Source organism: Macaca fascicularis, chromosome 11 (assembly GCF_037993035.2).
Source record: "Macaca fascicularis isolate 582-1 chromosome 11, T2T-MFA8v1.1".
Lineage (NCBI taxonomy): Eukaryota > Metazoa > Chordata > Mammalia > Primates > Cercopithecidae > Macaca > Macaca fascicularis.
This window is the reverse complement of record NC_088385.1, coordinates 83,617,366-83,640,245: the sequence shown is the minus strand read 5'-3', so window position 1 is coordinate 83,640,245 and position 22,880 is coordinate 83,617,366. Positions and strand designations below refer to the sequence as shown.

General features: G+C 36.3%; 1 protein-coding gene across 12 annotated transcripts in view; it reads right to left on the bottom strand.

Moving 5' to 3' along the window:
* The window catches only part of ZDHHC17 (zDHHC palmitoyltransferase 17), an 88,517-nt gene that overhangs the window by 40,866 nt on the left and 24,771 nt on the right, over positions 1-22,880 (bottom strand). For 5 of the 12 annotated variants that reach the window (XR_012420467.1, XM_005571602.5, XM_074007453.1 and 2 more), the window contains 4 exons: positions 14,960-15,063; positions 7,184-7,306; positions 3,375-3,452; positions 2,639-2,783 (listed from right to left, as the gene is read on the bottom strand). Coding sequence is in view for 5 of the 12 variants with exons in the window: in XM_005571602.5 (XP_005571659.1) it covers positions 2,639-2,783; positions 3,375-3,452; positions 7,184-7,306; positions 14,960-15,063 (450 nt within the window). In the remaining 7 variants the exon portion in view is untranslated. Of the gene's footprint in view, positions 1-2,623; positions 2,784-3,374; positions 3,453-7,183; positions 7,307-14,959; positions 15,064-22,880 lie in introns of all 12 variants that reach the window. The other 7 variants (XR_012420466.1, XM_005571601.5, XM_074007452.1 and 4 more) reach the window with 3 other exon arrangements.

The window sequence follows — 22,880 nt, the reverse complement described above, 5'->3', positions numbered from 1 at the left end:
AAATATGCTAATTTTATTACTGCTTATAATTAGGAACTACGTAATCAGAACTAATAAAATTTGAGCAACCATCTGACTGAAGAGAGAGAGAGAAACTGTGTGACTATCTGAGGAAAGAATATACCAGCAGAAGAAACAGCAAGCAAAAGGCCCTCAGACAACATCAGGTCAGAGTTGCTGAAAAAGTAGCAAAAAAACTAGTGCAGTTAAAGCACGGTGATGACAGGGAGATGGCAGAAGTGGAGCTCAAGAGGTATCCAGGGGCTAAACTGCACAGTGCTCTAGCACAGAGAAAAACTTTGGGCCCTTATAGTATGATGCAATGCACATTGGAAGAGTGTCTTTTACAATATATTAGTGTATACATGTTGAATATCCTTTATCTAAAATGCTTGGTACCAGAAGTGTTTGAATATGTGTTTTTTTTCATATGTTGAAATATTTGCATATATATATTAAAATATTGAGAATGGGACGAAAGTCTAAATGTGAAATTCATTCATCTTTCATATACACCTTATACACAGCCTGAAGGCAATTTTATTCAATATTTTAAATAACTGTACATGAAACGGTGTGTGTACAATGAACTATCAGAAAACAAAGGTGTCAGGGGTGGAATTTTCCACTTGTGGCATCATGTTGGCACTCAAAACGTTTTGGATTTCGAAACATTCTGGATTTTCAGATTACAGATGTTTAATCTGTACATGGAGTAAAATCTCAGAAAATATACACTACATTATTAAAGGAAGTAACCTCAGAGAGATGGCCAAGGGGAGAGGTGAGATTTCATTTTCTAAGTCATATTCTATTATGCTTGAATATTTCATAATAAACATGTATTATCTTTGTGTGCATAAAAAAAATTTACTCATGAAAACAAAACTATTTCTCAGACATTTATCATCATCATCATCATCATCATCATGCATTTTTTTGTACCAAAAGCACTGTGACAGGTAGAAATCCTGCCCTCTGAGAATTTTATAGCCTATCTACTATATTAGAGGTTACACAGATTAATGAAATCATCCAAACTCTAAGCTAAAAAAAAGACCATGAAGACAAAAATGTACACTACCTCTCTTTCCCAGTTAAAAACTGAAAGAAAAAAGTGAACGTGTAGATTTATTCTGCAATATGGAAGGCCACTAAAGACCCTGTGAGTGTGCTACAGCACCATTTACTGCTTCAACCTTTGTTCTAGAAAAAACTGCAGAATAACAAGAATAACCTCCTATAGCAGTTGCTCTCCAGAGATGGCCTCCCATAAACCTGGCCTCTTGGTATTCACATCCTTGTGTGGTCCCTTCCCGCCATGATTATGGCCCTGTTAACTCACTTTAACTGACAGAACAAAGAAAAACCGTTGCTGTGTCAGTTCAAGACCTAAGACTTAAAAAGGCAAAACAGCTTCTACTTTTGTTCTTTTGGGAGCTCTAAGCCAATATGTAAGAAGTCTAGTTTCTCTGCTGGAAAGACCACATGGACTGGTATTGAAAAGTAGAAGTTCTGACACTGAATAGAGAAAGAAAAAGGTCTTGCTGCCCCAGCCTCCCAGTTAAGCAGTTTGTAGCCATTCCTATCAAGTCACAAGATATGTGAGTCAATCTTCCAGCTCAGTCAAGTCCCCAGACAACTCTGGCCACCAGTCATTTCACCAGCCAAGGAGAAAAATCATTCAGTCAAGCCCACAAAATTGTGAGACGTATTAATTGGTTGGTATGGTTCTTAAGTCATTAGATTTTGGGAGTAGTTTTTTAACATAGCAATAGACAATAACTCCCCTCCCCTTCCAGCAATTAACTTAATCAGTCTATGCCTCTTTTCCTAAACTATAACGCACAACACAACTGCCACTGCTTAAGACTGCCAACAACGAATACTATAAAGCCTTCATTAAAAGAAATAGTATTCAAATTCTAAATCCGCATATAATTTTAAATTAACAATAAATACATGTTGATAGCAACAAATTAAATACATCTATCTTAGTAATTCTTGTGATGAGATCCTTACTTATAAAACGAATGTTCAAATATAACCAGAAAAAACACATGAAAGAAAAACTGAGTGACATTACTTTTAACAAAATACATTTATTACAAAAACATGATTATATAAACTGGTAATATTTAATGTGATTATGGTCACTGCACATTCAAGAAAAATCAGGAACAACCACTTAAAATATGATGTTTTTCTGACAAGCAGCAGCATTATCTTATACAACAGAAACTGATTTTTAAAAATGTATCCCTCTCAAAAGATATTTAATATAGAAAATAACCAATAAATAAGTTCAAAAAAGTTTAGATGAATTCAGATGATATATTCAAAATACATAAAGAAAAAATAGATACTTATATTTTCTCTCTTAATTTCTGAGCTTTATTTCCATCACTCTTGGAAATAAAAAACCCAACTTAATCATTATCTGGTTCATGATTTAATGCTGACTTTTATGTTAGGTACATTAAATATCTCCATATCAAACTAACTATATTTATGTTCTTCATTCATCAGAAAGTGCTATTTAAATATCAACAGGTTGTTACATATGCAACACCAATAATATTAGGCATTTAAACTATGAAGAATATCTGATTAAAATCCATACCGAGATTTTTTTTACCTGTCCTTTTGCTATGAGATAAGCAACAATTGAGGTATGTCCGAACTGAGCAGCCAGATGAATACAGCTACATCCTTCTCCATCAATTAATGAAGGATCTGCACCATATTTCATTAGTTGCACAACCATGGATAGATGGCCTTGTCTAAAACATAAAAGAATAAATACTTAGATATATAAAGTTATTTAAAACAGGATCCTCTGGAAAGAGCTTTTTAAAATAAGGTATGGTGGGAAGATTACATATGTATTTTGAAAAGTTATTTTAAAATAGATACATGTCAAAACACATTTAGGATTTTATGGTTCTTAAAAGTCTTAACTAGATTAACAGTCTGGAAATGCATGGAGGTACTCATAACTTATTTAACATATAGTAAATAATTACTATATTCTATTATGTTCATTCTAATAGTATCTCAATCATTCCAAGAAATGAGCTAATTCTTTCATTGTAAATATATATATGCTGCAAAACTATTACATTTAGAAAGCCAAAGTTTAACCCGAACTTATAACTAACTGAATTAATATCACCATGGCCAGGGAAACTTTGGACAATAAACTTTTGCTTCTTTATAGGTAATATTTCACAATAAAACATTAGCATATAAATGATATTAACTAATGGCATAATAAGCTCTCCTATTCATTTTAGTATATCATTTTTTTAAAGTTGTTCATTTGTATATTAATAAAAGAACCAAAGGAAAAAAATCCAGAAGCAACTTTAAACCTTGTGGCCCAGTGCAATGGAGTTGAATTCAGGTCTCCTCCAAGTTGATCCACAATAGCACCTTTCGAAATATAGTATCTATAAGACAAAATTTATAATAATTTAAATAACTTTCATTTTCAATTTTAAGAAATTATGTGAAAAATAAGTAAATATATGTTTTCCATTTCAGATATCATGCTAGTTTGAACCTTTGAAAATAAATAATCTTTTGTGGTTGTGTAAAAAACATATTTAGCAGAATTTTATGTCAAATACATCATTTTATTTTGTTCCAGAATAAGGAAAAGAAAAATAACTTTTAAGTTATAAAAAAAAAAAAGAAAAAAAATGCCAAAAAAAAAAAATCACATAAAAAAGAAGGTACTCAAAGAACTACAAAGATTTGACTAGTAGCATATAGAAAATTGAAGTTAGAATAGTTGCAGAATAGGCAAGACATGGTCTACCTTGGGTAGCTCAGCTTTTTAAGCCTAACCTCCCTTAAGATTACTGTAAATTAAATCAAACAATATACATATAACATAAAGGTTCTTTACTATGCCTTATTTCTTGTGCCTTTAAAGCCATGTTGCTTGAAAAAGAAATAGCAACTTTAAAATTAGATTAGTAAGTTTAATATTAACAGCATAATATCTTTTTTTTGAGAGAGAAAGAGAGATAGCATCTCATTATGTTGCCCAGGCAGGTCTCAAACTCCTGGACTCTAACAATCCTCCTACTTTGGACTCCCAAAGTGCTGGGATTACAGGAGTGAGCAGCCGCACCCTGCTGTCATAACATCTTGATAACTTCTGAAGTGAACAAGATCTAGCTGTTCATTACAATGCTTTCTTTGGGAATAATCAATGGAATAAATCCTGAATATAAATGATTCTAAGGCATATGATATCAAATACTTGACATATGTATACTCTTAAACTGTTCTAAGTGATTATTGCTCTAGATCAGTAATGCATTTACTCTTAATGTACATAGCTTTTAACCTGTGATTATTCATGCAACACATTATTCATGTGTTTAATTCAGAAATTTGTGGCTGCAAATAAATATTTGTTTAATTGGTGCTTTTAAAGCATTATGCAATGAAGGGCCCAATTCCACTCTATCATGCAAAATGGTTCAAAGTAACCTAACAAAGTATTTCCAGAATATTAAACTATTAATAATGCAAACATTTAATTATTCCTGAATCCATTTTTAAGGTACTTGGTACATTATATAATGCTGAAAATGTTCTTTGAGAATGGGTAGGCTAGAACCCAAAGAGAAGTAAAGCTCAGCCAAAATAACCACTCTCATAGGAAATGATATTTTATTAAAAATAATAACTGGAATTTTTCTAAAGCAATTTCATCCCCTTCTCTATAGTCAACTGTTCATGAGATTCATTTTTACTGATATATGGCAGAATTTAAATCATCACTAGGTCTACGTCAATAAGCAATTTCCAAACTGATTCTAAAGCAGAATTTTTTTTTCCACAAGAGGGAACTTTTCTGCATCCTAAAAAAAGAACAATTTCTATTACTTTTCATTGTAAACTTCTCAGTATTATATTTATATAACATGTTATTTCTTGTAGCTATAAGACCCTAGCTCAACACTACAAAATTCTGAGATTGCACAACTCTTAATTTTAATCTTGAGCCTCTTTGCTCAATATATTAAGAAGGTTTTATCAAACAATGTTCTGACGGGTACTAATGATCCTAGGTTTTCAGAAGGGACCATCAATGAACAACTGATACCAACAAATATTTGAATGATAAAACCCAAATAGCTTAAACCTCAAACATCTCTAGAGGGGACACTGATGAAAAGCAAGCCAGAATATTACAAATCCTGGACAGGCAAAGGAATCAGACACAATTGTTACCTCCAAAGAAAGCAGTAAGTACCTGGGCTGTAAACAGAAATAACGGTTGAAAGTCAATAAATACACTGCAGAAAAATTGTGTTTTCTAGCATATATTCCCACTGAAAGTCAGTAGTTACTCAGCATCACAAATAAGTGTTTTACTGACATGGAAGCAATCATGCAGCTGACAGTGCTCAAACGCTTTCTTTGTACACCATAATGTTAAATCTTAAGATGTTGCTACTCAAGTTTAGAATTAGTTAAAATTCAAACTCTTCGAGTCCAGATTCATTCTTGTGTCCCTAAACTTCATTATATGATGGCAATTTCTGACTTCAGTGTCAGTCCCATGTTGATTTTAACATGCAACCATTCAGCATTTGCCAAGAGGTATGTTTAGTGCACCTTTACCATCAAACTTTGACACTCAAGAAGTAAATTAGAGAACAGCAAGACACTGCACTGAAAATGCAGCAATTCAGGGTGAATTCTTTTACCTGGCATTAATATTCTATTTGTCTCTACACTCTGTGTGTTGCACTTAACTGAACATCTCAAGTAGTTCATTTAGTTCATTTTAGACTTGTGTTATCTGGGCACGGAAGCTCATGCCTGTAATTTCAGCATTTTGGGAGGCCAGGGTAGTTGAACTGCCTGTGCACAGGAGTTTGAGACCAGCCTGGGCAACATGGCAAAACCCCATATCTACCAAAAATACAAAAAATTAGGGCCAGGCACAGTGGCTCACGCCTGTAATCCCAGCACTTTGGGAGGCCAAGGCGGGTGGATCACCTGAGGGTGGGAGTTCGAGACCAGCCTGACGAACATGGAGAAACCCCGTCTCTACTAAAAATCCAAAAATAATTAGCTGGGTGTGGTGGCACATGCCTATATTTATACAGGTGCATGCCTATATTTCATTTTCATTTCAACCCTCTGGTCCTTGAATCACTCTAGAAGTCATTTACTATTGGCACATGCCTATAATCCTAACTACTCGGGAGGCTGAGGCAGGAGAATTGCTTGAACCTGGGATGCAGAGGTTGCGGTGAGCCAAGATCAAGCCATTGCACTCCAGCCTGGGCAGCAAGAACAAAACCCCATCTCAAAAAAAAAAAAAAATGACTTGGGCGTGGTGGTGTTCGCCTGTGGTCCAACCTACTCGGGAGTATGAAGTGGGAGGATCGCTTGGAGCATGGGAGGTGAGGTTGCAGTGTGCCAAGATTGTACCACTACACTCCAACCTGAGTGAGAGAGTAAGCACCCATCTCAACAATAACAACAAAAATTCATGTCTTTCTGTAAATATGTTGTGTCCATAGAGTCAAAAGACTACTAAACAAGATTTGCTAAGATTTCCTATCATCTTGACTCTTAGATCTAACTACTTCTTATTAATACAAAACAAGCATTAACAGTAATGGATAAAAATCATTTTACACTTGCTATGCAAGTATTCATCACTTATGCTGTTTTGAACAGTTTAATCAGATTATTATTACCTATTATCATTTCAACTTTCTTTCCTTTTGCTGTTTTCTCCACGGAATCCACATTCGGAATGTGAACACCAAGTTAGGACTGCCTGAGTTCAGGTCCTGACTCCAATCTTTATTAGCTTGGGTCACTGGGTAGTATATTTAAACTGTCTGTGCTTCAGTTTCGCCAGCAGTAGGACAGTAACAATTGTTAAATTTCATATGGGGTTATATTAAGAATTAAGAACTAAAGAAAACACATATGGAAAAGTACTCAGTACAGTACTTGGTTAATATAAGCATTCAATATAAGTTAAAAGCAATTTTTCTTTTTCAGAAAAACAAGGTACACAGAATCTATATTCTAAAAGCCATGAATTTTAGAAAGTTATTAGTTTTTACAATTACTTCCATTAATTTTATAACCATAAAAAGTTGTTTTAATAATTAAAAACAGAGAAAATACATACTTGACTAAATCTATTCTGTTATTGATGGCAGCCCAATGGAGGAGTGTAACATTTTCTTTGTCCGGTTGCCGTACATCATAACCTGCTTCCACCAATTCTCGACAGCGTTCATATATTCCATATCTAGAAAAGAAAGAAAACATGGCATTATTATTTAACAAGAAATGTAAAGCTAAAAATAACATTTTGAGACAAAAATAATTCCTCATTTTGATACTAGGAATTAAAATGTATTTCTCAACATAGAATATTACTTTTAAAATGTCAATATTCCAAAAGCTTTTACTAATCCATTTTACAGTTCTAAAATGTCTCACTTATAAGACTGTAAAATCTCACTATACAGAAGAAAAAAGTACACCAGAAATAAAATTTCAATCGGTAGCTTTTTTTTTATTATTTTATTACCATTTATCCCACCAAACTCTTAAGGCAGACTGTAAAAAATACACACAAATTAAAAAATATTAAATATATAAAAATCAGTAACAAGATGCATATAAATGATTCAGAAGAATATCAAGAAGAAAGGATGTTATACAAGCCCCAGTGTGAGAAACACGCGCAACCGTCCAAACCCAAAGAATGGCCTAAGAGGCACGAAGAACGGCGAAAGTGAGACTTAACAGCAGTCTTACAATAACAGGTGTCTGGCAGGCAGGCACACCCAGGGCAGCTACAGCAGGCAATTTATCTCCTAGCACACAAGTCTTTCCCCTAGTTCCTCACTGGTCGAGTACTATGGGGTTAAAATCCTCTCAGATGTTGCCTAAGTTCTATTATCCCCCTTACCCCGTCATTTTCCATGCTTAAGTTTTGATTTCACAATAATGAAGCTTTCTTCCCTTTTATGGGCTGACCCCTCCTCTACATTCTGTTAACTTATTGTGACCTACTAGGTGCATGAGCCATGTAATTTGTTACTTCGCAGGCTGGGGGCCAGTGCTCAGATTTATCATGCCTTGAAAATGGACCATTTAAAATGTTTTCTCACAAAGTCCCTTCTCTTTTCTACTTAATTCTTTTGGTTTAATTTTCATTTGAACCCTTCTGGTCCGTGAATCACTCTAGAAGTCATTTACTATCTTCCTCATAGGAGAGAGTGTCTAATTTGGTTTTTAGTAGTAGCAGGTTATTTTGCTGGTAAGTCACGGGCATTTATTAATAGCTGTTTCAATTAATCTCTATGCTAGTCCCCTCACACAAAGGATAACACAACATCCCACTGCTGTTAAGACTTCTGTCACAATTGAGAGAGGTAAGGACTGAAGCTACCATGCCTTTCCATTTTCCACACCAATCTTCTAGCCAACTTGTAAATGGGTCATCAATTCCAGCATTCTCTGCCAGCTCGTTGGCTAGAGATATTAAACCTTGTAAAGCTTTTGTGATGATCCCATCTGGGGCATTATTGTTGGGAATAAAAGTACATTTCCCACCCAGCATCACACATATACTCTTTTTTCTGCTAGTATCATGACTAGTGCAAGCCGGTTTTTCCAGGCCATTCGGCTGGTGGTATCTAACTAGCTAGTCACCCCTTTGAGGGCATCCCAAGTATAATTGATGAATCTGTTGATTATAATAGATGGAGTTAATCCAATTCACATTCTTACCTATAGCTGACCACCAGAAGAGTGCTGATTCAAACCCAGCAGCTATTTGGTTTCGGGCCTTAAATTCATTATGCAACCCCTAAGGACTCCTATCAAGTCGACATACATATAGTGGGATTTAAAAGAATTTCTCAAATCTCTCCAGTTTTGGTGGCCATCTGTATTTCTGGGTATCTTATGGAATGCCAGGGTGAAGGGAATGGCCAATTGGATTAAAGCACAAGTCCCGGTCCAACTGGAAGGTAACAAGTTACAGAGGTTCCTTTTCCCACCATATCACCAGACATCAGCCCAGGCTATATGGAGAGCTGAATAATTACCATTGCCTCATCAGTGACGTTTATGATGTGGGTATAAGTCGAGAATTCTCCCACAGGCTTACTGAACTCTGCCCCTTCCCTAGAGAGGCAAGACGAGTGGTTCATATTGCCTATAAAGAGCAAGGGGATAGCTCTGGGATCTGACCTCTGCAATGCAGGAAAGGACAATGACACTCTGAACAAAATCATCTAAGACAAAGCCTGTTTTATAATAAATATCTCATGTAATTTTTTTATTGAGACAGGGTCTCACTCTGTCACTGAGGCTGGAGTGCAGTGGTGCAATCATGGCTCCCTGTAATCTCCACTCCCAGGGCTCAAGCAATCCTCCCACTTCAGCCTCCCAAGTAGCTGGGACCACAGGTGTGCACCACCACACTCGGCTCTTTTTTTGTATTTTTAGTAGAGATGCGGTTTCACTATGTTGCTCAGGCTGGTCTTGAACTCCTGGGCTCAACCGATCTGCCCACCTCAGCCTTCCCAAGAGCTGGGATTACAGGTGTGAGCCCCACCGTGCCTGGCCTCATGTAATTTATTGAATACCGCACTGAAAGTGGAAAAAAAAAAAAAGAATGGCTGTATGGGTCATACTTGAAGCATGATTTCTACTGAATGTGTACCACTTTTGCACCATTGTATAGCTGAAAAGTCAAATCAATGTAAGCTGGTAGAACCTGTATTCATAAAAAGATAAAATACCTAAAAAGAAACCAGAAAAAATTCTAGAACTAAAACATACAATAACTGAAGTCATTATATGGATTCAAAGACAGAAATGAGACAGAAATGTCTTCAAAGACAGAAGAAAGAGTCAGCAAACATGAAGACAGAGCAATAGCAATTACTATCAAGTGTGAGGAGCTGAAAGAAAAAAGACCGAAGGAAAGTGAAGATAGTCTAAGGGACCTGTGGGACACCATCAAGTAGAACACCACACACATTGTGGAAGTTCCAGAAAAAGAGAGACAGACAGAGAGAAAGGGACAGAGAGAATACTTCAAAAAAATAATAGCTGAAAACTTCCTAAATTTGAATATAAACATCAATGAAGTCAATGTAAAAGGAACTCCAAGACACCCACACTGAAACATATTATAATCAAACTTTTGAAAGACAAAGACAAAGAGAGAATCTTGAAAGGAACAAGAGAGAAGCAACTGGTCACATACAAGGATCCTCAATAAGATTATCAGCAGATTTCTCATCAGAAACTTTGGAGGCCAGAAGGTAACAGGCTGACATATCTAAAGCGCTAAAAGAAAATCAATGCCAATCAAAAATCCTGTATTCAGCAAAACTGTCCTTCAAAAGTGGGGGAGAAACTAAGACATTCCCAAATAATGACTGAGAGAATCTGTTACCACTGGACCTGCCCTGCAAGAAATGATCAAAGGAGACCTGCTGGGTGAAATTAAGGGACACTAAGACAGCAACTCTAAGCCATACAAAAAAATAAAGATCTCAATACAAGTCAATACATGGACAATTATAAAACCTAGCAAGACATAACAATAATTTGTAACTCTACTTTTTTGTTTTCTACATGATTTAAGAGACTATTAATTTAAAAACTATTAAACACTAGTATTATTGTAATTTTGGTCTGTGTGTCTACATATTGTTTCTATATAATTTTAGAGACCAATGCATTTAAAATAATTATTACTTTATGTCTTTTCGAAATACAACGTATTCTGTGACATCAACAACTAAAAAGCATATAGATGAGGCTGTAAAGGAGCACAGTTTATTAGGTTATTGGAATTAATCTGTATAAATTCAATAACATAAATTCAAATGAGTGTTATAACTTTAGGATGTTAAGTGTAATATCCATAGTATCTGCAAAGAAAAGTAACTACAGGATATACACAAAAGGAATGAGAAAGAAACTTAAACATTTCACTACAAAAATTGAACTAAACACAAAACATTCAGTAATGTAGGAAATGAGAAGGAAAAAAGCTATATGGCATATAGAAAACAAATGGCGGCCAGGCGCAGAGGTTCGCCCCTGTAATCCCAGCCCTTTGGGAGGCCGAGGCAGGCGGATCACAAGGTCAGGAGTTTGAGACCAGCCTGATCAACATGGTGAAACCCCGTCTCTACTAAAAATACAAAAATTAGCTGCGCATGGTGGTGCATGCCTGTAATTCTAGCTACTTAGGAGGCTGAGGCAGGAGAATTGCTTGAACTCGGAAGGTGGAGATTTCAGTGAGCCAAGATTGCGCCACAGCACGCCAGCCTGGGCGACAAAGCAAGACTCTGTCTCAAAAAAAAAAAAAAGAAAGAAAACAAATGGCAAAATGACAGAAGTCCCTCTTTATTAGTAATTACTTTAAATGTAAATGGATTAAACTCTCCAACCCAAAGACAGTTTGGCAGAATAGACGGGTAAAACAGACCCAACTATATGCTATCTGCAACAGACACACTTTAGATCCAATGGCAAATGAGTTGGAAATGAAAGTATGAAAAAAGAAATTCCATGCAAATAGTTACCAGAGCAAGAGTGGCTACACTAATATCAGAAAATAAACTTTAAATCAAGAATGGTTACAAAAGACAAACAAAAACATTACATATCAATAAAAGGTTCAATTCAGCAAGAAGATACAACAATTATAAATTAAAAGCATTGAACATTTACCCTAATAACATCATTAAAATATATGAAGCAAAAATTGACAGAACTGAAGAGAGAAACAGACAGTTTCACAGCAAGAGCTAGAGGCTTTAATACCCCAACTCTCAATAATGGATGCAACAAGTAGACACAAGTAAGGAAACACAGAACTTAAGGAAACCGTGCCCAGCCTGGACTCACATATTTTTAAAACTGAATTCAACTTATGTATCAAAATGTAGTACTGTGCCTCTTCCTCCCACTGTAAATAATTAACAATTTCTAAGCAAATATCAAGTGGAAAAGGGAAGACTACGAACAAAATAAACTACATTCTAAAGACACAAATTTTGGGGTTTTGTTTGTCTAGTTTTTGTTGTTGCTTTCTGTGTAGAAAAATCAAGATTACATGTGTCATTCTAATAAAAACCCACAGGTTGGGCATCTCTAATTCAAAAATCCAAAACATGAAATATTCCAAAATCCTTAACTTTTTGAGCACATGATACCACAGATGACCTCATGTGACAGGTGCATAAAACATAAAAAACATTCTATAAAAGCACCTTCAGGCTATGTGTATATGAAAAATAAATAAACAAGTTTAGACTTGAGTCCCACCCCAAAGATTTTTCATTGTGTATGTGCAAATATTCCGAAATCCTAAAAAATCCAAAATCCAAAACACTTCTGGTACCAAGTACTTTGAATAAGGGATACTCAACCTGTATTTAGATAAGATAATCTATTTAAACCTAAAAACAAACAAACCTACAAAAGAAAACAGAAACACAATCTTTACAGCTGTCACTGGATTTCTCTATGTTGTTGCACTCAAAACCCACGCAAAGGATGAGATCACCTTAGAATCAAATTGTTCAGATCAATCATTTTTAATCTTTTTGGGGATCACAGACCTCTTTAAAAATGTAATGAAAGTCACGGACTCTACCCAGAAACATGCTCCAACACACAAAATTCTGTACATAATTCCAAGGCATTCAGGGAAGTCTGAAGCTCCTCCCAGAGCCCAGGTAAGAATGTTAAGTAATTCACACTTTCTTAGCAAGTTGTAATAAAGGTCACATTATTCTGAGATTTGGTTTGCACTGAGTAGTGTTAAGGTTTCCAGCACTATACAGAATGAATATTAAAGACCAAAAGCACACCAAGTCTTTATACTAGGAAAGAGTTATTTCATAATTTCACAATACAAATAAAAAATATTGTCTGTCTTAGTTGACCTACTGGCATAACAGATCCCAGTTTAAGATTTCTTCTTGAGTGAAACTCCGTCTCTACTAAAAAATACAAAAAACTAGACGGGCGAGGTGGCGGGCGCCTGTAGTCCCAGCTACTCGGGAGGCTGAGGCAGGAGAATGGCGTAAACCCGGGAGGCAGAGCTTGCAGTGAGCTGAGATCCGGCCACTGCACTCCAGCCCGGGCGACAGAGTGAGACTCCGTCTCAAAAAAAAAAAAGATATCTTCTTGAGGAAAATATGCAGATGATCAGAAAGACCAAGAAAAATACACACCCTAAGCAAATATGACTAATAATTCTGTGGGATGCAATGAACTTCAGACAATTCTTTTTTTGCTTGTTTTGTTTTGTTTTTTTTTTTTTGAGATGGGGGTCTCACTCTTTCGCCCAGGCTGGAGTGTACTGGCATGACCATATCTCACTGCAGCCTCAAACTCCCAGGCACAAGCAGTCTTCCCACCTCAGCCTTCTGAGTAGCTGGGACCACAGGAGTACGCCATCATGCCTGACATGGTTTGGATCTATGTCCCCACCCAAATCTTATGTTCAATTGTAATCCCCAATGTTGGAGATGGGGCCTGGTGAGAGGTGATTGGATCACAGGGGTGGATCCTTCATGGATGGTTTGGCACCATCCCTTTGGTACTGTTCTTGTGAGAGTTCTCATGAGATCTGGCTGTTCGGAAATGTGCAATACCTCCTCCCCACTCTCTCTTCCTCCTGCTCCAGCCATGTAAGATGTACCCGCTTCCCCTTCACCTCCCGCCATGATTGTAAAGTTTCCTGAAGACGCCTCAGAAGCAGAAGCCACTATGCTTCCTGTACAGCCTGCAGAGTCATGAGCCAATTAAATCTCTTTTCTTCATAAATTATCCAGTCTCAGTATTTCTTTATAGGAGTGAGAGAACGGACTAATACAATGCCCTATTTTTTTTTTTTTTTTTTTTTTTTTTTTTTTTTTTTTAGAGACAGGGTCTCATTCTGTTGCCCAAGCTGGTCTCAAACTCCTGATCTCAAGTGATGTTCCCACACTGGCCTCCCAAAGTGTTAGGATTATAGGCATGAACTTCCACATCTGTCCAATTTCAGACAATTCTTAAAGCTCAAGAACCTATGAACTAGTTTCTCCTCTTTGCAGATGAAAATAACTGTTGTTATTTCAACTTCCATATAATTTGCATTATAAAAAGTCAGATTTATCCTTTTCCTTTCCCTTCCTCAAAGACTGATAATACGGTATTTTGATGATATTTTAGAAAACTCTGTGATATTTTCCTAGGTTAAATAAATAAGTAAATATGACATTAACTACGTCTTATTTCTAATCTGTGTACCTGGTTGCGGGGGCAGAATATTGGATGCACACTAATGTTTTCCATTTAAAGTGCTTTAATTCTAACAAAATTTTCCAATTCACCATAACTAACCTTAATATTCTTAGGGCCTAATAACATACTTCTGGAAAGATCAGCAAGTACCAAAAGCAAACAGACACATTCAATTAACCAATGGGAAATAAACTAAATTTTCTTTTCTTTTTGTTTTTTTTTGTGAGACAGAGTTTCACTCTTGTTGCCCAGGCTGGAATGCACAATCTCAGCTCACTGCAACCTCTACCTCCTGAGTTCAAGCGATTCTCCTGCCTCAGCCTCCCAAGTAGCTGGGATTATAGGGCATCCGCCACCATGCCCGGCCAATTTTTATATTTTTAGTAGAAATGGGGTTTCACCATGTTGGTCAGGGTGGTCTCAAACTCCTGACCTCAGGTGATCCACCCTCCTTGTCCTCCCAGAGTGCTGAGATTACAGGTGTGAGCCACCACACCCGGCCCATAAACTAATTTTTTAATTGAGATATACGGATGTTTTTCCCAAGGTAATAGGACTGTTATTCAGATTCATATTTCACTTGAAATATACATGCCAAAGAAAACAACTACAACAAAAACCTTACTGTGTAGCCTTGACTATGTCCCATGTGCTGTAATCATCAATATGAGTTTTCCGTCCAAGAGGTTCACCATATCCATGGTTATAATGGCTTTGGGGTTTGATTTCCTGTTAAAAAGAAAATCACACACAGGCAAGAATTGAAAAAAGAGGTACAGAAAATATTTATATATGTTATAGTAGTGCTTTTTGTTGTTTGAGAAATGCTAATTACTGAAATAATTAAGTTTACCTTATTCTAAAGTCTATACTCTTTTATTTACTTATTTATTTTTTTTTTTTTGAGATGGAGTCTCACTCTGTCGCCCAGGCTGGAGTGCAGTAATGCAATCTCAGTTCACTACAACCTCCGCCTCCCGGGTTCAAGCGATTCTCCTGCCTCAGCCTCCTCAGTAGCTGAGACTACAGGCGTGTGCCACCACACCCGGCTAAATTTTTGTATTTTTAGTTGAGACAGGGTTTCACCATGTTAGCCAGGATGGTGTGGATCTCCTGACCTCGTGATCCGCCCGTCTCAGCCTCCCAAAGTGCTGAGATTACAGGTAGGAGCCACCGTGTGTGTGTGGCCAAGTCTACGCTCTTTGGGGAAAAAGCTTGTTCAAAGAGATCTACCCATTTTACACATTCTCAAGCTAAAAAAATCTGTAAGATCAGAAACAAGTAACAACTTAGCAACTGAGGTTAATCTTCAGCTCCATAGAACTCTCTTACCTCATCATCAAATCAACTCATTCTCTCTGACCAATTTTTCTATTATTCTAGTATGACCCACAGCTCTAACACTCTACTTTTAAAACCTTCATCACATGCACTACTCTATTCCTCAAATAAACTCTAAGGTCCTAAAGGAAGGAACCTATGGATATTGTTTTTCTATTATTCTCAGATACCACCTTTCCTAAAACTCTTTCATGCGCCCAGCTACCATTAAATGATTAAGGAACGGAGCAGTGCTGATAAAAGTAAATCTGCTTGAATAGGCCTAAAAATGTCAATATCCTTTTAAAAAAGTTTTATATAAAAATCTATACATGTAAGATTTAATTTACATTAAAATGTATGACAGTTTCAAAGAATATTACATCCATTCAAAGCTTACATGCTGTAATTTTCTATCAAAAATACAAAATTTGCTATATACAGTCAATTTCCCCAATATAACATAGCACAAAAATACAATTGTTTCTTTTATATAAAAACAGAAAAACTGAGTTTGTTCAGCTCCAATAACATCTGTTGAAACTGCTGTGTTTCTGATATTTTTCACAAACATATGTGTAAATATAAATAAAAGGAAAAATCATAAAATATTTGGAAAGAAATCCTTAGAACACTACATGCTCTCTCGCCTCTGATAAACCACCTTCCACTGATACTTAATCATACAAAGTTAAGAGTATTTTACTAGAGGAAAAAGCTATTTAGCTTACTCTAGCCATTCAAATAGTGTGGGAAGTTCTAAAACTCATTCGTTTGAACCATAAATTTAGAAGACTATCAATCTGAATATTTTCAATGAAAAGGAATTTAAAAGTTTCACACAAACAAATTCTGCTTAGCATATAATCTTTCAGCAAGTAAATGCTTAGTTCCTTATCAAAATGCTATAGCCAATGTTAAAATACCTCAGGAATAATTATATATCCACATTAGTAGAAGAAAGGAAATATACATCATTCTTAAGCCAAGATTCACAATATACTGCAGATCGTTCACTAGATGATTTTTTAAGAGGTTATTCTCAAACTCCATTAAAATAGAATAGCTTAAGTAGGCTTAGTATTTTGAGTACATACAATGTTCTGAATAACTAACAAAGCAAGCCAATACATAAGACCTATCCGTTTAATTTCTTTAAATCTTTTCTATTTAATTTATCCACAGAATTCCAGTTTTCAATCTGTCTATGCTCTATATTCAGTGGGGTAAAGAAAAATACTTCTAAGCCAGTAAGACTTTCTTATTTCTAAATTTTCTTTTCTGATTCTAGTCTCTCCAACCACAGGGAAAATAATTTTTTTAACCTTCTACTTTGACATCTATATGGCTGTAAGATACCTGAAAAAGAATAAAAACTTCATCACAGCTTTCAGGGAGAATGGAATAATATAACCAACAAAACATGTATTGAGAGCCTGTTATACATAAAGCTCTCTACAATGAACACCGGGACCCCACCAAGGACAGGGTAAGACATGTGCAATGTTAAAGAGAGTGTCAAAAAACTCAGTAATCAAGATCAACAACAAAAACAACAACATTTTAATGGAATATTTTTAAAACAAAACCAATGCAACACACACACACACACACACACGAACCAAACATCAACATTTTAAAACAGAGACAGCATCAGAATCACTAACTCTTCCTTTTGCACCAGGCTCCACTATGGCTCAGAGCATCACTGTGCATGTATACAGAATATAGCCTGTCATCCTGAAGGACTTCCAATCCAGAATGGAAAGACAAAGTAGGGAAGAAAAATAAGTCAAATATTATAAGCAAGAGCCTTCCAATAATAAGTAAAAACACAGATGAGGACAACATAATATCCAAAAGGTAATAACATAACTTGAAACAACTTTGAATTTGAAAATGTGCTACGGCAAAATGCTATTCTTTTTTACTATGGACAAATGCATTGCTTTGACATACAAATAATATTAATAGAATAAAAATAAGTATCTTTCTGAGGATTACTATCATAAAGTTTTCAAGTTAACTTTAATTTTATTATCATGCCCAGAGACCTCACTTACTGTACATAATGATTAAATTGTATTCTCAGTTTGTTTCACTGACATTGCCAAATGTGAGCTTACAAATGTTACTGGAAATTAGACTTTTTTTCCAGTAACATATTAAAATTAACCAATATCAGTATCTGCTTTGTGCCACCTATAAGGTTGTTTTTATTTCTTTAGTAAAAGGTATCTGATTTTTTAAAAGATGCCTTTAACTAAACATATCTCGAATAATTCTAGAGCGGCAGAGCTATACTCACTAAAGAAAAGGTGTATAAGAAAATCTCCAACCTGCTGTATTACCAAATTTTGTAATAAAGAACTTTGTTTCTCACTTTTAAACAGACTGGATACTGGTTTATCTCTAGGACTAGTACCTTGTCAATGTGACAAATGACAACACTCTATCAAGATAACCACAACTATCAATAGGCCTAGGAGTAACAGTTCTAATTTAAAAACATATTTTTAACATGTTCATATAAATAAGCATATCTAACAAATGTAGATAATAAAGTTAAAAATTTGCTATTATATATTAAATATATTTTCAACATACAAATATTTAGTTAATTCAATTCTTTAAAATCCTGTACTTTTTCCTCAATGTTAATGGAAACCAAGAAGCAGTTTAATTGCTATCTCTACCAAGAAAAGCAAGATTAATTTTAAAATATATATATGGGTCATTGTAACTTTTAAGAATACAGTAATTCCATCAGAAGCACCTTCGTATAACAGAAAAAAAATCCTTGACTGAGAGGCTAATGAACTGAAAGTCTGCCACTCCCCTACCTAGGGTACACCTAGCAAGTCAATTAACTGCTATAGGGTACAGATCTCTCCTTTGTAAAAAGGGATGAATAAAATAAGCAAAAAGTTCCTCTGAGGTGCCTCAAGGTAAGAGTGGAAGAGCTCAGAGATTTCACACTCCACACATTCATTCCCTTCTTTTGAGGCAGAGCTTCACTCTGTCACCCAGGCTGGAGTGCAGTGGCATGATGTCAGCTCACTGCAACCTCCGCCTCCCAGGTACAATCGATTCTCCTGCCTCAGCCTCCTGAGTAGCTGAGACTACAGGCGTACACCACCATGCCTGGCTAATTTTTGTATTTTTAGTAGAGACAGGGTTTCACCATGTTGGCCAGGCTGGTCTCAAACTCCTGGCCTCATGTGATCCGCCACTTTGGCCTCCCAAAGTGCTGGAATTACAGACGTGAGCCACTGCACTCAGCCTCATTCCCATCTTAAACAAAGCACTCGTTATTTGTTTTTAGATACTGGGTATTAAAAACTTTAAGCAAATTAAATTTAGCATAGTTTATCTGAGCAAAGGACAACTCATGAATCTGACAACACTAAACCAGAAGAGGTTCAGAGAGCTCAGCTTCAGAGCATGAGCACAGGGTTTCTACAGGCTGAACCTGGAAGCAAAGCAATTACTTGATTAGCCATACTAGCTATGCATTTGCCTTATTGGATCATGATTCAGTAGAAGGTCCTAAGTTAGAGGTTAGTTGAGGATTTCCAACTGATAAAGTCTCTAGAGAGACTTAAGTTTCATGTCACTGTTTTCATTGAATTGGGTTTGGGTTTGCTTATGTACGACCCCAGGACATGCAGCTTTATACAAGATTTATTCAATTAAAGGTTTAGCTGCTTTCTAAAAAAAAAAAAGTTCTGAAACTTCTAGATTAGACACTCTCCAAGTTCTAAGGGGAACATACAATGATTTCATATATTTTAAAAAATTATAGCCACTTGGAAGATTCTTAACATTATCTACTTGATAGTCATAAGGCTTTTTGTTTGTTTGTTTTAATAGCCATGGCTTTGAAGAGAACTGGAAGAAGAGAAATTACCTCCAAAATCTGCTACTATAGGTAGCAGACAATAGACAGGAATAGTAGACAGGAATGGGAAGCACTGGGACAAGCTGAGCTGTGATAAAACACTGCGGCTAAGAGAAATCAACATGACGAGACTCGATCTCTAGGCTTTCTCAGGCGCGGTGGCTCACGCCGGTACTCCCAGCACTCTGGGAGGCCGAGGCGGGCGGATCACGAGGTCAAGAGATTGAGACCATCCTGGCTAACATGGTGAAACCCCGTCTCTACTAAAAATACAAAAAAATTAGCCAGGCGTGGTGGCTCGTGCCTGTAGTCCCAGCTACTCTGGAGGCTAAGGCAGGAGAATGGTGTGAACCCGGGAGACGGAGCTTGCAGTCAGCCGAGATCGCGCCACTGCACTGCACTCCAACCTGAGCGACAGAGCGAGACTCCGTCTCAAAAAATAAATAAACAAACAATAAAACAAACAAAAGCAAACATATAAAGCTCCTTTTAAGAAAATTATTTCACCCCAAATTACATTTGCAAAATAAAGGCATTTTGCTACAGCCATAGAAATGGGGGGGGGGGGAAATTGGCAACAAAGGAAAACCTAAGGTAGTGATTTCTTCTAAATTATAGGGATATCATAAGGATTTTTAAAGGAATGCTTATTGTTTATAATAAAAAGAGGGCATAAGCATAAAAATACATAACCAAGTGAACAACAAATGGCAAGAAAAACCAGTTTCCCCTACAAAATCATAAAATAACTCTTCTAAAATGTAATTAGTTAACAGTACCAGCAGATGGCACTATACTCAAGACAGACTCTTACAACCTACCTGAAACACCATGTTTTCTCGGCTTTTATTACTTTTAATTGACACATAATAATTGTACATATTTATGGGATACAGTGTGATATTTCAAAATATGTATACAATGTACAATGACCAAAACAGGATAATCAGCATATCCATCACCTCAAAATTGATCATTTCTTTGTGTTGGGAACATTCAAAATCTGTGCTTCTAAATTTGAAAATATACAATAAATTGTTAATTAGTCACTCTGTAGTACTATAGAACACTAGGACTTATTCCTCCTAACTAGCTGTACTTTTATATCCATTAACCAACCTTTATCCCCCTCCTCCTCTTTCCTGCCTCTAGTAACCACTATTCTACTCTCTACTTCTGAGATTAACTTCTTTAGCTTTCATGTATGGGTGAGAACATAAGGTATTTATCTTTGTGATGAACTGTCTTTCACGAAAGACTGAACAAAACTGATTTAGGAAAACATTTGGGAAAATATTCATCAATCTTAGCTTCCTTAAATAATGGTTTTCACTTCATTTCCTTCTAACATTAATCCTTATCTATACATGTATGTGTAACAATATATGTATTGTATTGTATGTAGTGTATTGTAATGTCTTTCCACGGACATCTGATGAATATTTATTTATTCATTTATTTAGAGATAGATAGAGTCTCGCTCTGTCACCCAGGCTGAAGTGCAGTGGTATTATCTTGGCTCGCTGCAACCTCCACCTCCTGGGTTCAACTGACTCTCCTGCCTCAGTCTCCAGAGTAGCTGGGACTACAGATGAGTGCCACCAAGCTCAGCTAATTTTTGTATTTTTAGTAGAGACGGGGTTTCACCATGTTGGCCAGGCTGGTCTCAAACTCCTGACCTCAAGTGATCCACCCACCTCGGTCTCCCAATGGGATTACAGGTGTGCTCCGCCGCACCCAGCCTGACGAACACTTAAGCACATGCCTATATGCATGTGTTTCTCTCCTCTTCCTATCTCTTTACAAATAAGCTTCATTTTGTATAAGAGTTCTAGATTTACAAAAACAATGTCGAGAGTAGTTCTCATATTCCCCACGCTGTTTCCCCTATTATCAACAGCTAACAGTATGATACATTACCTTTAAAGAACCAATATTGATACACTATTATTAACTAAGTCCATACTTCGAGCAGAGTTCATTAGTTTTTGTCTAATGTCCCTTTTGTTCCAGGATCCCATCCAGGATACCACCTTACACGCAGTTCTCATGGCTCCCTAGGTTACTCTTGGCTGTGACGCCTCTCAGACTTTCCTTGTTTTTGATGACCTTGACAGTTTTGAGAATAACTAGTCAGGTATTTTGTAGAACGATCCTCAACTGGATTTCTTTGATTTTTTTTTTTCTCATTACTAGACTGAAGTTACGTGTTTTAAGGGGGAACTATTGTTTTTAATCTAACCTTATTTGTTTCAGATTTCTTTCGACACTCCTTTACAATCTTTATTTCCCCAAATGTTCATGTATTTTTACATAGTCTGTAATCATAGTACTCACACCCTTAATATTCTCCCCTTTTATGTTTCTTTATGCCATTACATATAGTTTTTATAAGTACTGCTTTGAACCGTTAGTCACTCTGCATATACCAATATATACCACTGCATATACCAATGTATCAAAATGTTCTGAAACATTTCCCAATTGCTGAACATTTTTAGGTTATTCTTACATGTCCTAACTGAGCTGAGATTGTGTATTTTAGGCATTCTTCTTCTCTGTCTTCCCCTAACATTCTCTTCACCATTAAACTTTAAGCTATGCAGGGTGGGAATCCTATCTTAATCATTTGTGTATGCCCAGTGCTTAGGACAGAGCCTAGCACAAATAATACTGGTCTCCTTAAATGAAAGAATAAATGGATGAATTTTTCCTCACTACTGAAAAATACTTTAACTCATTTAATATTTCTTCATTTTAACTGGGGTAAACTCCTAGAGACGGATTCTTAAATTAAAGGGTATGAATATTTTTATGGTTCTTAACATGGTATCTAAATTGTTTTGCAAAAGAATTATAATCTGAACAGCAATACATGATTAACTATTTCTCCATAAACTCACTAGTACTGGGTGTTATTTTTAAATTCTCCACTACTTAAATAGAGTAAGAAAGACTTGCTGGGCGCAGTGGCTCATGCCTGTAATCCCAGCACTTTGGGAGGCCAAGGTAGGCAGATCACCTGAGGTCAGGAGCTTGAGACCAGCCTGACCAACATGGAGAAATACCATCTCTACTAAAAATACAAAATTAGCTGGGCGTAGTGGCTCATGTCTGTAATCCCAGCTACTCAGGAGGCTGAGGCAGGAGAATCACTTGAACCCAGGAGGCGGAGGTTGCGGTGAGCAGAGATTGTGCCACTGCACTCTAGCCTGGACAACAAGACCGAAACTCGGTCTCAAAAAAAAAAAAAAAAGGACTTGCAAATGCAACTTTAAATATATTTTCCTATCCTATTTCATCTTTTGGGAATTACCTGTTCATA